Consider the following 14837-nt stretch of genomic DNA (forward strand, 5'->3'; position numbering starts at 1 on the left):
CATCTGGGCCTCCTACAGCCTTGAGATTACAATAGCTTGACAACATCCAGTCCTTTTATTCACAGGGCTTTCTTGGGAAGTTTATAAGGAAGCAGAGAATACCTTTATTTTTAATAAGATGCTTCACTCCTTTTTTACCTGCTGGTACATACCTTAGCCTCGTAGTTCCTGACCCAGCAAGAATCCCATGGTGGACAGCCATAACCATTAATGATACTCAAATCCAGACAGATTAAACAATACTCTACAGAGGAGATCACGCAGCTGATGGCAGTAAATACAAAGGTCCATTTTACCTGCATCAAGACATAAAAACTGTTACACACTAAGATTAAATGCTCAAAATATCTGGATCATGTTCTGTGGTGACTTACCAAGATTAGACTGGGCTTGATCTCAACAGTAACACACAAGCCTCCTGAGACCAGATACTGCAGGAAACAGAGTGCATATGTTAGATTGGATTATTTATATACTGTATTTATACTCTATATACATATGCAGCATTTTTCAATATTTAAATATAAAGGTGAGCATACTGTACATGTAAAGGTATTATTGCAGAGTTGACCCTAAACAGACCTTAAACAGATTTTGATGGAACATTCAAATTTCTACATTTATACTTTCCATATTTTATATTTTGTATCAAACGATTTGTAAACTAGCAATTTGAGGTTGAGTAGATTAGCTACTATGTTGACTCCTTCCTTAACATCTGTTGAGATAGGATATCAGCCAGGCAGACTGTGCAAAAAGAGAAAAGCTAGGTAAATGATAAACAAGACAAAGCATTGATCAAGGAAAAATAAAGCCGGGAAACACAAGGATTGAAATTTGGCCAGTTCAGCAGGCACCAGCAGAGATTTGACCCATGTATAGACAGGCTGATTGTACCCAAGTCGATCAATTGATGGATTTAGGTACAACCAGCCTGTTGGATGTTTTACATTTGATTACTGTTGGCGGCTATAGCTTCTAGCAGTAATCATTGTGTTTTGCTGGCCAAGAAGCTTCCACAAGCCTCCCTGCTGGCAGAACACGATGATGCTGGGAGAAGCATTCCCCCATCAACATTGACTGTGTTGATGGGGAAATCAAGACAAATCAAGTGGTGGAAATAAAGAAAATCAAGTAATCTATGGGCTGCTGCTTTAAGCCGGCCATACATAGATAAAAATTTGGCCAATTTAGCAGGGATCGGCCAATATTTTGATCCATGTATGGGCTAACTGGTTGTACACAGGTCCATCTATCAATTGACTTGTACACAGCCAGCCTGTTTGGTTTTCTCAAATGATTAGTGCTAACAGCTATAGCCAGCCACACTGATCATTGTATTCTGCTGGCGGGGATGGCTCCTCTCTTGCAGAATATAATAGCTCGACAGGAGTGTTTCTCCCCCGTCCACATCGAATGTGTGGATAGGAGATTCAGGTCATCCTTTTTCATTCAACCCACTGGAATCATGAAACCCTAAGAATGTTCATAGTTGAACTGCAAAGTGTTTTGACTTTTGCAGGAAGATCACACAGAGAATAACTGTAATTTTCAGTTTACAAAGTAGGTGTATCAATAATGCAAAATGGGGTCAGAATGGCTGAGCATGCATTCACTGCAGAATAGTTTCAGGATATAAAACAGGATATAAAAGCTGCACATACATGGACTCTTCACAGCAATGGAGCCAACCCACTGGAAGTAGATTACATTGGTAGCAAATGGGAAGGGGCTACCTACAGTAGCTGGGTGAGTCTCCCAGAGAAGTTGAAGGAATATTTATCCTCCATTTTGTTTTTTCAACTCCATTTTGTTCCCTCGACTCCATCTTGTGATTAAAACTCTAGACTCAGCTTAATTAAAAAAGCCTATCTAAACAAATTCCCTTGAAAGTGATTCAACAAGAACATTCTGCTTTTGTGGTCAAAACGACCCTGAGAACATGCTTGATACAGTGTCAATTATATTTTATCTTTTTTTGGCTTGCGTACAAGTACATAACATGAAGCGCGTGATGAAGAGTCACTGAAACAATTGATATGTATATAATTTTTATGTCTAATACTGAAAGAGGGACTTCCCCTTTTTTATCCTTCTATATGTCGGGATTATTGGGGATTAAATAATAGAAAAAAATGGATTTAAAAAGCCATGTATATTCAGTCTCATATAGATTTTGAACAGCATAGCTTCCATCTTGTTTGGAGGTGAATGAAAGTTCATATATGTTCTGTTGCAAGATGTCTCTTACAAAAGAGTCTAGAATTGCAATAGAAGATCTCTGTATCTAGGTAGTCATAAATAAGAGGCCTTTAGACATCTCTTCAGATAAGACATAATGGTAGTGCCAGCCTGTCTGTAAGTATTGCAACAATGGACAATAGCCCGGTATACTCTATCAGACATTTAAACTATAAGTTTTTAAAGATATATTATCATGTGTGAGAAGATATTAGCAATAATTATGTGATTATATTATGTAAGGCATATACATATTTAGAAATTATCTGTCTACCATATGTTGGGTTTAGATTCTTGCTAAATAACAAATCTTACGTAGAATACTTTTCTATTAAGTGTAAGGACATGTGTATCCTGTAACTAATTACCTCACTTTATGTAAGTTTGTGTTTAAGTTTTTAAGGTAATCATAAATCCTACAAGCCAGATACTATAGATCTTCCAATCCTAGCCTAAATGTCTGAAGTGTGTGACAGAATCTAAATAATTAATGGATCTTCACTGGCCAGACAGGTCAAAGGTCATCAGATAAGAATATGTTCTAATTAGTCTAAATACTGAATCTAATGAACGGTACAATACTGCCCCCTTTGGACACACTAATAAATGCAGTCTTGGGATAATTTAGTATTTTCCAATATAAAAATATTATGTTGTATTATTAATACTTATCTTTATAAATGGTTTATCAGATCCAATAATTGCCAAGATGAATGATGGAGATATAGATGGACATTTATGTATGTACTGAGAGTATGGACAAAGTTTTATGTTGCTTTTATGATTACTCTTAAATATAGAGAAATCATCCTTTAATTTTATATTACAAAGTATTGGGTTAATTATTAGAGAGGTGTGACTATGACCTCACCAGTTAATGGATAGAATATCCCAACCAATGGGGATAATGTTTCATCCCTCATCCCATGGGTTTAACTTATGGTAATTTTAATAGTCCTTTGTTCATACCATATAAAAAGGAGAACCCAGAAGTGAGACATTACACATTACATTACACAACATACATTACACTTGCAACATACACACTACACATCCATACATAGATTCATTTAGACATACTCCATCTTGCTCCATCATTTATCTGAAACTTGGAGGGAAGCCACCATTTTAAGAAGGCAGCCATCTTAGGACTCTGGTAACGACCATTTGAAGCTAGCAGTCATCTTAAGTGTGGTAAATATAACTTTGCTATGTTATTTGATATTATTCAATTGTTTATTTCCTTCCTTCTATGTTTTATATTGCATATTTAAGGGTAATAAGATTACAAACCCAGCCGTATAAACCATAGCAGATATTTCTCTAAAAGCTGATTTTTGTTTTTATACATTTTTATTAATATCAGATTTAGCGCATTATTACGAATTTAGTCTTCCATTTTGCATGGCTTATTCTCTCTCCATCTGCAGTGAAGTGACTTTCGGTTATGCGATTCACAGACAATTGTGGTCTGTTTGTATAGAGCACCTACCTATGGTTTATGCTATACCTGGAGAAAAGGTAATTTTGCTTTCATTTTGTTTCAGTTTCACTTTCATTATTGAGCTACACATCACATTGCATTGATTGTTTGAAGTTTGTATTTTATGTAGAGTTATCTTTTTGTGTCATTTAAAGTTTGATCATTTATTGTAAATACATGTCTTTTATGAATAAATATTTTATATATTCCATACTGTAGACTGTACTCACTAAGATTGGTATATGCTTTTAAAAAGAAATTAAGCAATTAAAACGAATTTGCTACATATTGATTTGTGGAAATAAGTGGAGATTCTCCTACCTCACAGATCTTTGCTTATTGACATAAATAGACACTGTTATATTCAGAGCAGTATAAATATTCTGACATATAAAAATGATTTCATTGTTTGAATAAACCGAGCATTCTGTGACATCGTACCTGCCGGGTATGAATGCCGAGTATCTCATTGAGTGCTTCCAGATATATGAAGGAACTTTGATGCCTAGGGCCATGCAAGTCTGAATTATTGAAAACAGAAGTTATATGCTATTAGGCTCCTGCCTGGCTGCCTGCATGCTGGTTCTAACTGTGGAGGCCCTCTCACTCGGCTGCAGATTACTTGCTTAGATTCTTCTGCTTTTATCAAGTGTGGCTTCTCTGAGCTGATGAGAGGGAGACGGATAAACTTTTCTTCCCAGTATGTGTCTAATAACCCACGGAGTTCAGGACCTTGTAGGTTAAAGGAATGAAATGGCCCTGCTTCTTCACATGGTGAATAAATAAGTACTAAAGTAGCAGAAATTTCATCATAAGTTTCCAGACAGCACAAATATTTTGGTTATCAATAATGGTCTGGAAAATAAGAGGTAATCACCTGGTGAATCAACCAACTGATGTCCACCAAGAATGTACAAAATGTATCTTGGGTAGAGAAATATATTTTTAAAATATATCACTGGTTGTAATGATTTATTTATTTTGTGGGGGACATACAAAAACAAAACATTAGGTCTGTTAATTTTTTTAAGGGTTGATGGAATGTTACATTACAACTTGGTAAAACAGGAAGACTACATCCATTCTGTAGCTGCAGATATTGCACATAACCTGGCACATATGGGCCGAATATAGGCTGGTATCAGCTGGTTTGAGAGAAACCGACTGACATTCGGGCTGTGTATGAACCAGCCTGTCTGACAGAAGCCAGCTGAACGGCAAGCTTCTGTCGAACGGGCATGCTAAAAACCAGCATCCATTTGGCATCCCATCAGCTATAGGCTGCCAGCGCTGACTGGTGTGTTCTGGGGGGCCAGAAGATAGCTAAAACAGCAAGCTCCTCAGTTTTTACGTTCAGCTCTCTGGGTCGAACGAAAAAAAAACGTCCTTTGTGCATTAGGCATTAGTGTCACCTTTCACTAAGTAATTTAGTATATTGCAGCAAAAAGGGAACTTTAGCCATTTTAAAGCAATAAAAAAGGGTGGCACAACTGGCAATTGCCCAATTGACCCTTGAGATGAAGTATCTAGCATTATCATGAAGTGGGTTGTATATTATACAGGGATTAGCAAACAGAGGGAGTTGCATAATTGATGTATTAATAATATAGGACTGAAGGTAGGAATCTAGACTTCCAAACATCTTAAACTGACATGAATTCCATTCGTCTAATTGTTTTGAAGAAACAACAACAAAAAATTCACTGACCTAGATCAGTGAGTCAGCGCTCACTGTCACAACATGGAAAGGATGACCATGCTCACAGGCAATCAGAAGTGTAAAATGAACAAAATATTAAAGGAAGAAACACCAGTGGAAGAAACCTTATCCATGGGCCATCAATGTCCACTGTGTGATGTCCATGTAAACGAAAGGGAACAAAGGCAGCAGCAAATCTTCTTAAAAAGAAAGTCTTAAATGTCTTAAATGTCTTGGAAAGTCTTAAATGGAAAGTCTTAATGGAAGTCTTAAATGGAAGTCTTAATGGAAATGGAAGTCTTAATGGAAGTCTTAAATGGAAAGTCTTAATGGAAGTCTTAAATGGAAAGTCTTAAATGTCCAAGGGGGCTGGAAAACTGTTGAGATCGGCAGCTCCTGAAGAGTTAGGGAAACCCTCCAAACATGTAAGAAGAAGAAGAACATAGTTCTTCTTCTAATTGTTTTGAAGGTACAGTTCTATTTTCAAGGATCTAATATCAAATGGGGTAGTATTACACATTTCAACTCAATCACTAAATAGGAGAAACTGCCAATAAGTTCATGTCTGAACATACAATACATACATAACATACATAACATACCTGTTGGGGCAATTGCATATTACATGGCTCACTAATGCATTCTAAGCCTCCAAATCCTGGTCAAGGAGCCATATAAGGACATAAGCATAGCTTTACCATATACCAAAGGAATGTTATTGTTAACTGGTCAAGCCCTTGAGAGGTAATATTGCAAAGGGAGTTGGCTTGGGGGTGGTATATTTCTTATACACATGTCTAAATACCACTGCCCAAGCTGCTAAGAGTTAGTCCCATCTCCAGAGCAGCATCATGTAACATGCAAGCATCTGGTTTGATTACCTGTCCACGCCTTAAAGGGGGACTCCGTGGAAACAGGCAACTTTAGTTAAGTATTCTTGTTATATTTTCTTTATCTTTATCTGTATCCGTTATTACTTTTAATAAATGTTATATTTTAAGTATTTGTGTGATCTCTATTTGCACATATTGAACACAACCCCAAAAACGTGACAAAACAATACCCAAGTGTAACCCAGCTAAGGGAGGCTGTCGGCATTTTATGCCATGCAGCAGAATATTGCCACATGGCAGCAGCTTGTTGCTCCCTCCATGTAAGGACTGACAGGTCAAAGGGAGGGGGACAAAGGAAAGACACAGCTCGGTTGCAGTTGAAACCTGAGACAGAATCTCACATCTAGGAATCAGAAAGAGAGTAGACTCCAATTGGTCACTGGACTTGTAGTCTCGCCTAGAGGAGAATGGAGTACAGTGGGTGCAGGGGCTGCTAGGGAATGTAGTTTCCTGGAAGGTGTAGTCCTAGCATGATGAGAGGGATATGGACTACATCTCCTAGGTTGCTAGTTCAAAAAAGCGAGAGTGTGGTCTGAGGGGAGTTGGAGGATGATGGAGGCAGCAGAGGAGAGACTAACTGCTGTGACCTGCACTGTTCTGTTCAGAGTCTACTGATTTCAAAGTAGTGGGGGCCAAATGCAAGGCTAGAGAGAAAGAAGACTGAGCCAGGTGTACAAGGCTACCGAAGAGGGGACACTCTGGAGAAGACGCTTGCACACGTGAAGCGCTACATCCGTAGGAGCCACTAGTTATTTTGGGTCCTCTGCTCTCTCTAGCCCTTGGCGAGGCCTCACCCTTTCTGACACCACCAGGATACCTTGCATGGGATCTCCCAGCAGATGTACAAGAATTGTACACACTGCACTTTGAAAAGATAAGCAGACTGTATTGGCAGATTAAATTCATGAATAAAACAGATCAGATTGGTACATCAACATTAATGCCCATTTTACACCACATTTGTAGGCATTAGAGTTTTTTTTTTAGTGCAGTTTTAAATGGGCCTGTACACACAGGCGTGCAAATTTGTGCTCCGTATGGATCAGGGGGAAAAAAAATCGACATTGCTGATGAGTATTTTACAGACACCAAGAAAAGCTAGAAGAATTTTTACATGTGTATATATACGCTGATACACACGTGTGTTTTATCACCTGTCCTGTATTTTCCGCGGGAACATTCTACCAGAAATATCTGATATTCATGCATCAATACATCAGTACCATGTGCGAAAAACTCTTACTGCAAGCGGACAGAACAGTGAATCTTGAGCTAAGTTGTTGAGGAAGCAACTGTACAGTGCTGTTACCAAATGGACACCGACTTGAGAGGGGGAAGCCCCAGTTGTGTGGGGCGTGACCATTTATCTGACCTTTGGAGGACCAATCTGGACCATCTAATGTGAAGTTAGACCTGTTGGCTACCTCAGTTTCATTTTTCTAGTTGAGCGATCAAACAAGAGAAACTGGGCCCCAATGCTGGCATAGTGTCTACTGATTCACTGGCCAATGGCATGTCCATTAGGTCCTAATGCAAGGGGTAACACAGAGGGCTCAGTTGCAATTTACTTTGCAGCAAATCACTTTACTAAGTTTCCGAAGACAGTGGTGCAAGTGGTAGAGATCTAGACAGAAAAGCAACAGGCTCAAACTTGGATACTCTTACTCCGGGGGGGGGGTTGAATGAGGAAATCGAGTTTCACGCACTGTTGTAAATGCTTTGTTGTTCTTTACATCATACATTGCATTATGCATATTACTGATTATGTCTGGTTCTTTGCCCCCCCCCCCCCCAACCCTACCACCTCCATATTGCACCATACTGTTATGTAGAATGTATACAGAATGTATACAGCATGTATTGTGCTTCCTGTCTGATCCAATATTTTAATTACTTTTCAGTGGACCCTTAAGGTCCCTCTCCTCATTTTTTTTAATTAGGATCTATAAAGATATATGGGGGGGTCTATTCACTTATTTCTATCTCCAGAGTAATTACTCATAGCTTGTAGTATTATAGGGTGTGTGTGTGTGTATTTAGTCGTTAATAATAGCTATCTCTTTGCAGATACCGTATGCTTCCCCTTCGTATGCTTTACATGTATATGCTGCATGAATCTATGTGTACATGCCTAGGTATATGTGTGTACATTATTCCCAGTCATCATTTTCTTGCAAAATATGTTGATCCTGTATGGTCTAAGTATGCAGTAATTTTACCTTCACATATACTGTACATGTGAAAGTGCATGTATACAGTATGTACAGTAAATATGTGTGTACATTTTTTACCATATGTCTGATTATCATTTCCCTTTGGATTATGTCAAATCTGTAAATTCTTTGTAAAGAGTAAGTATATGGACATGTTTGCATTTTATGTTTTTTCATTTTATTCATTTATTCCTATTGCACATGCACCAGGGCTGCTGGTCATTTTAATCCTTTGCTCCAGCTAAATGCTATAAATGGTCCCCTAAAGTAATGCCCCCATAGACCTGTACAAGGTGATAGATGCTCCTAGTGTGTAGGTTTTCTCTTGCCTGGTCCTTCCATCCTACCCGTGACGTCACTTCCGCCGTGCATTTCAAGCTGATTGGTGTGATCTTCAGGCTCCCAAGCCAGCCATTACCATCCCCAGCAGTCGGAAGCGATGTCAGCGGTCCTGCAGGACAGACTGATGAAGGAGGGACCGGCATCTACAACCATGTACCAGATGAGCATACTTTTAATCACTCAAGAACCAGAAGGTTTTACCCCCTTAAGGACCAGGCCATTTTTTGCAATTTGGGAATGTGTGACTTTAACTGGTAATTGCGCAGTCATGCAATGCTGTACCCAAAAAAAATGTATGCTCTTTTTTTCCTACAAATAGAGCTTTCTTTTGGTGGTATTTGATCACCTCTAAGGTTTTTATTTTTTTGCAATATAAACGAAAAAATACCGAACATTTTGAGAAAATTAAATTTTCTAATTTTTCTTATAAAAAATATCCAATAAATAAATAAATCCAATTTTTGTCATACATTTAGGCCCAAATTTATTTAGCTACATGTCTTTGATAAAAAACATTTCAATAAGCATATATTTATTGGTTTTTGTAAAAGTTATAGTGTCTACAAACTATGGTGTATATACTGGAATTTATGCAGCTTTTACTTGACCAATGTAGAATAGATGTCCCCCCAAACTCTTAGGCTGCTTAACGCCAAAGGCTCCACCCCCATGCCATAAACCTTTCCCTTTACCTAAATAATTTAGACCACACCGTGCTTGGAGTTGATTGGCCACAGCAGCCATTTTATTAACCCTTTTACCTTAAAATTAACATAAGGAGAAAAAACATTCCTTAAAAACATAAAACAATCAGTCATTAAGCCTGTTGGTCTTTGAGGCACCTCCAAATAATTCCAAATCCTGCACTGCGGGACCTGTGCCCTGATAGGCCTCCAGCCGCGTCACCGGCTCGGAGACAAACCACTCCCCGCAGTGCCACCATTTTGAATTCCATTTAAACTGACATTAAATGGAATGCACCATAGGGACCCATACCAACGATGAGTCCCAACCATACCCTTATCCTAAACTGTTCACCTCCCCCGCCAGCAAAGACCAACAAAACGCCCAGCTGCCATGACAATATAAAAAACCCCCAGAAAGGACAGAAAGCACAAAAGACAGGAAGCAAAAATCAACCATAACAGTCCTAGAAATTAGGGAGGGCGGGTGGGAAGCTTCTTCTTCCTTCGTCCGTTGAACTTCCACTGACCTCCAAATCTAAGGGGCCACCCCTCCTAACTGTACCTCAACCCCTCCCAAACTTGATACACCAATCCCTGAATACCCCCAACTCAAAACAATTTAATTTAACCCACACCTGCCCTGTCTCCCCTCTTCACATGGTCATGTCTGCCCTGCGCTATTTTTCTTTTTTTTTTTCGCTTCGGGCCTTGCTTGACCAATGTAGAATAGATGTCCCTCCAAACTCTTAGGCTGCTTAACGCCAAAGGCTCCACCCCCATGCCATAAACCTTTCCCTTTACCTAAATAATTGAGACCACACCGTGCTTGGAGTTGATTGGCCACAGCAGCCATTTTATTAACCCTTTTACCTTAAAATTAACATAAGGAGAAAAAACATTCCTTAAAAACATAAAACAATCAGTCATTAAGCCTGTTGGTCTTTGAGGCACCTCCAAATAATTCCAAATCCTGCACTGCGGGACCTGTGCCCTGATAGGCCTCCAGCCGCGTCACCGGCTCGGAGACAAACCACTCCCCACAGTGCCACCATTTTGAATTCCATTTAAACTGACATTAAATGGAATGCACCGTAGGGACCCATACCAACGATGAGTCCCAACCATACCCTTATCCTAAACTGTTCACCTCCCCCGCCAGCAAAGACCAACAAAACGCCACCAGCAGCCAAGGGTGACACCTTACCCTTGCGTGCCCCTCCAAACCCTCAAGGCTCGCTGGATCCCATCCTGTAATCCCAGGGCCCATAAATCTATACCCACCGCATTGAGGTGAACTCCGTCATGCCGCAGATACCGCCATGTGTCCACTTCCAACTCCAGGTGGCGAACCACCAACCCACCATTCCGACACACAAAGCGCCCCACTTCCTTGTTCAACTTAATCCGAGCCTTATTAAGTCGCGCGACCGACCTGGCCATGCGCCAGGACGTGCGGGCCACCATATCCGACCAAACTACAAGCAGCGCCGGAAAAGCCGTGCGCAGCCGCAGGAAATCCAACTTGATGTCCCTGATCAAGGCCCGCGTGGACCTGGCCCCCAAATCGTTGCCCCCGGCATGCAGCACCAAAACATCCGGCTGCCTGTCTAACCGGGCGAAACGATGCACTTCGGGAAGGACCCTGCCCCAAGTAAGCCCCGGCACCCCCAGCCACCTGACACAAGCCTCCTGCCGAGAAAAACCAAGTTGTCTACCATTAGGACGCACATCAGCTCTCCGGGCCCCCCAGAAAACATACGAGTGTCCCAAGATCCAAACGAGGCAGGGGTCCAAACCTACAAGAAAAGGGGACAAAAAGAAAAAGAAAACCAACCAATAATCAGATAACCAGCCGGGCCCTCCACCCCCCCAGCGATAAAACCACCACCCGCACATACCTTACACCAACAGCTGTGGACGAACGTACAACAAGAACCTCCTAGACTCCCAGCGCCCAATGCGTTTGACCGCATCGTCGTTCAATCCCCAGCGTGCAGCCTCTGTGGCCGCCCCGATCCGAAAGGAATGAGATGCAAACCTACTGGCATCCAAACCCAAAGAGCCCACACACCTTCTGAACACCGATACGAATTGAAAACGAGATAACGACGACCCGTCCGCGTGCATCAAAAATGAACCGGGCCGCGGAGGGCGGATTGCCCAGTAAGCCTGAACCGCCCCCACTGGGCACAGCGGCGAAGACGGCACCGCAAACAACCGGACACGGACCCCCTTGCCACTCTGGTCCGTTTTGGACCGTCGAAGGAGGATAGTAACCCCCTCCCGACCGACAGAGACATCCTGAACCAATAAGCCCCCCGGCACCGTCCGGGAGGAGCTGACCAATTCCCCAATCCGTAAAGCCCCGAAAAAAGCGAGAGAAAAGGCCACCTTAAACAACACCACCTCGTAACCCGAGGCGCAGTGCTCCCCCAATTGCCTGCAAACGTCCTGTAAAAGAGCGAAGGACACCGGGCGCCTAGTGTCCCTCCTCCGATAAGCCCTGGAATAGCCCCTTAATGCCTGTCTCACCACGAAGTCCTTCGTGTAGTCCTGACAACCCAGAAATTTAAACAGAAAGGCCAAGCCGGACAACTTGCGAGCCACAGCGGAAGCCGACGCGCCCCTCTCAAAATGATCAGAGACAAAAGAAAGTAACACCCACCTGACCTCCGGACCCAGAGGATCCACCGATGCCACCCGCAACACCTCCAGCCACTCCAACCATACCTTGCAATAAGCCGACCACATGGACTCGCTCACCGACTTCCTGATCCATCCAGCGAGGACCCCAAGGCAATCCCCCATAGCCACTCCGGACACGGGACTCCGCGTTGCTCCGCTGCCGGTGCCAACTCCCGGAACCTGTCCCACTGAAAACGAGACAGCGCGTCAGCAATATCATTTTTAACCCCCGGAATGTGCACAGCATACAGGAAAACATTCAACTGTAGACACCGCAAAACCAAATACCTGAGGAGGCGCACCACCGGCTGAGAAGAAGCCGACGCGCGGTTGATTACCTGGACCACCCCGAGATTGTCGCAATGCAGGCGAACCTTCAGGTTCCTGAACTCCGCCCCCCAAATCTCCAGAGCCACCACCACCGGGAACAGTTCCAGCAAAACCAAGTTGCTGACCAGCCCCGCTACCTGCCATGCCCCCGGCCAAGGGGCGGCGCTCCACGCCCCCCGGTGAAAAGCCCCGTACCCAGCCGAACCAGCAGCATCGGTAAACAGTTCCAAATCAAAGTTGCTGATCGGCCCGGCCATCCACAAGGATCTACCATTGTACGTGGCCAAAAAACCGTGCCACAGACGCAAGTCATCCCTGTGTTCCTTGTTGAGCCTGACGAAGTGAGTGGGCAACTTCACCCCCGAAGTCGCCGCCGACAGCCGTCGGCAGAAAACCCGGCCCATGGGCATAATGCGGCAGGCAAAATTCAATTTACCCAGCAACGACTGCAAGCTGCGCAACTGAATTTTGCGCAAACCCAGCACCCCTTCAATTTCAGCTCTCAAAGCCCCCAATTTATCCTCCGGTAGGCGACACTCCATGGCCTCCGAATCCACGACAATGCCCAGGAAGCTGAGCACCGTGGTCGGGCCTTCCGTCTTGTCCGGGGCCAAAGGAATGCTGAAACTCCCGGCCACATGCTGCAATGTTGCAAGCAGGATCGCGCACCCGTTGGAAGAGGGCGGGCCCACACACAGAAAGTCGTCCAAATAGTGGATCACCGAATTCACACCGGAAACCTCCCGAACCACCCACTCCACAAAGGAACTGAAGGTCTCAAACAGCGCGCAAGATATGGAGCAGCCCATAGGAAGGCAGCGATCCACATAATACGCCCCTTGCCACCAGCAGCCCAGCAACCGAAAACTATCCGGGTGAACCGGGAGCAACCTGAACGCCGCCTCTATGTCCGATTTGGCCATCAAGGCCCCCCGCCCATAATGTCGCACCCAGGCCACTGCGGCGTCAAAGGAAATGTAAGACACCGTACAGGCATCCGGGTCGATGGCGTCATTCACAGACCCACCCTTTGGGAAGGAGAGGTGGTGAATGAGGCGAAACTTGTTGGGTTCCTTCTTGGGAACCACCCCCAACGGCGAAACCACCAAGTCACGCACCGGCACCTCCGAGAACGGGCCCGCCATGCGACCGAGAGCCACTTCCTTGTGCAACTTATCCGACACCACCAAAGGGTAGCGCAATGCCGAACGCAAATTCCTCGCCACCGGAGGCACCGAGGCCAAAGAGCAAGGGATACGAAAACCCACCGCAAAACCCTCCCCCAGAAGTCGGGCAGCCGCCCTATCGGGGTACCTATCTAGAAAAGGCCGCAGCCTTTCCACCCTCACCGGCGTCGTCCCCTTTGTGCGAAGGCTCTCCGGACCGCCCTTTTCCGGACTTAAAACACCGAGCCAAGGAATGGGAACCTCCGCAACCGGAGCATTCATGTTTGAAGCGACAGGTGCCACCGAACTTACAGGAACCCTCATTAAATTGCCAGCAGAAACCCCTCCTCTTTGCGACCGGCTGTCCCGGGGTCGCAGAACCACCGCCCCCCCCCTGGAAAAAACTGATTCGGAGCCTTCGCAGAAGACATGAGCCGCATCCACAGGCTGATGTTCTTGTGGTCCCACCGTAATGACGGCCTAACCGCCTTCCGCTGCCGGAACTGTTCGTCGTACCGCAGCCAGGCCGACCCCCCATAAACCCGATAGGCCTCCCCTATAGCGTCCATGTAGCAGAAAAGGGCCGAGCAGTTTTCCGGCGCCTTTTCCCCTATGATGCCCGCCAGAATGGCAAAGGCCTGTAGCCAATTGGTGAACGTCCGCGGGATAAGCCGATAGCGTCGCGCTTCCTCGTCCTCCTTCTTGCGCTCCTCCGGTTTAACCCTGTCCAGGTGGAACTTCTCGAGGGGCAACAGCGTGAAGATTTCCACGTACTCACCCTTCCAGATCTTCTCCCGGACTTCCTGCTTCAAATGTGCCCCCAACGGGCCCTCAAAACAAACATATACCTCACCTTTCGCTGAATCGTCCAGGCGAACAGCGTCCGCCTTCCCCTCCTTCGCCGTCCCGGTCTTGTCCCCCGCAGCCCCAGCCGTCACCGCCACCACTGCAGGCGCACCAACAACCTGAGGGGCCCCAGCCACCCCCGCAACTTGCCCCGCGGAAGACGGCCCCGCCAGCCCCGGGGCCCCCACCGGCTCCGTGCCCGAGCCCCCCCGCCGGAGGCACCCAAGCCGCCGCAGGAGACAAGCGGCCCCCG

The 14837-nt window shown here is 44.5% G+C and overlaps 3 protein-coding genes across 3 annotated transcripts in view; all 3 read right to left on the reverse strand.

Moving 5' to 3' along the window:
• LOC309563218 (membrane-spanning 4-domains subfamily A member 8-like) overlaps window positions 1–14837 on the reverse strand; it is a 59758-nt gene that overhangs the window by 19109 nt on the left and 25812 nt on the right. Inside the window, exons 3-4 of the mRNA XM_082267582.1 lie at window positions 375–431; window positions 153–296 (exon numbers count right to left, since the gene is read on the reverse strand). Of these exons, the coding sequence (XP_082123708.1) occupies window positions 153–296; window positions 375–431 (201 nt within the window). The remainder of the gene's footprint in view (window positions 1–152; window positions 297–374; window positions 432–14837) is intronic.
• LOC309563340 (uncharacterized protein) lies at window positions 10758–11453 on the reverse strand (the record flags this gene model as incomplete). The annotated part of the gene is made up of 1 exon (XM_082267735.1): window positions 10758–11453. The coding sequence occupies one exon, from the start codon at window positions 11451–11453 to the stop codon at window positions 10758–10760; it is 696 nt and encodes a 231-aa protein (XP_082123861.1).
• LOC309563341 (uncharacterized protein) lies at window positions 12317–12829 on the reverse strand (the record flags this gene model as incomplete). The annotated part of the gene is made up of 1 exon (XM_082267736.1): window positions 12317–12829. The coding sequence occupies one exon, from the start codon at window positions 12827–12829 to the stop codon at window positions 12317–12319; it is 513 nt and encodes a 170-aa protein (XP_082123862.1).

The sequence above is a fragment of the Pelophylax lessonae genome (assembly GCF_965119305.1).
Source record: "Pelophylax lessonae genome assembly, chromosome: 9".
Lineage (NCBI taxonomy): Eukaryota > Metazoa > Chordata > Amphibia > Anura > Ranidae > Pelophylax > Pelophylax lessonae.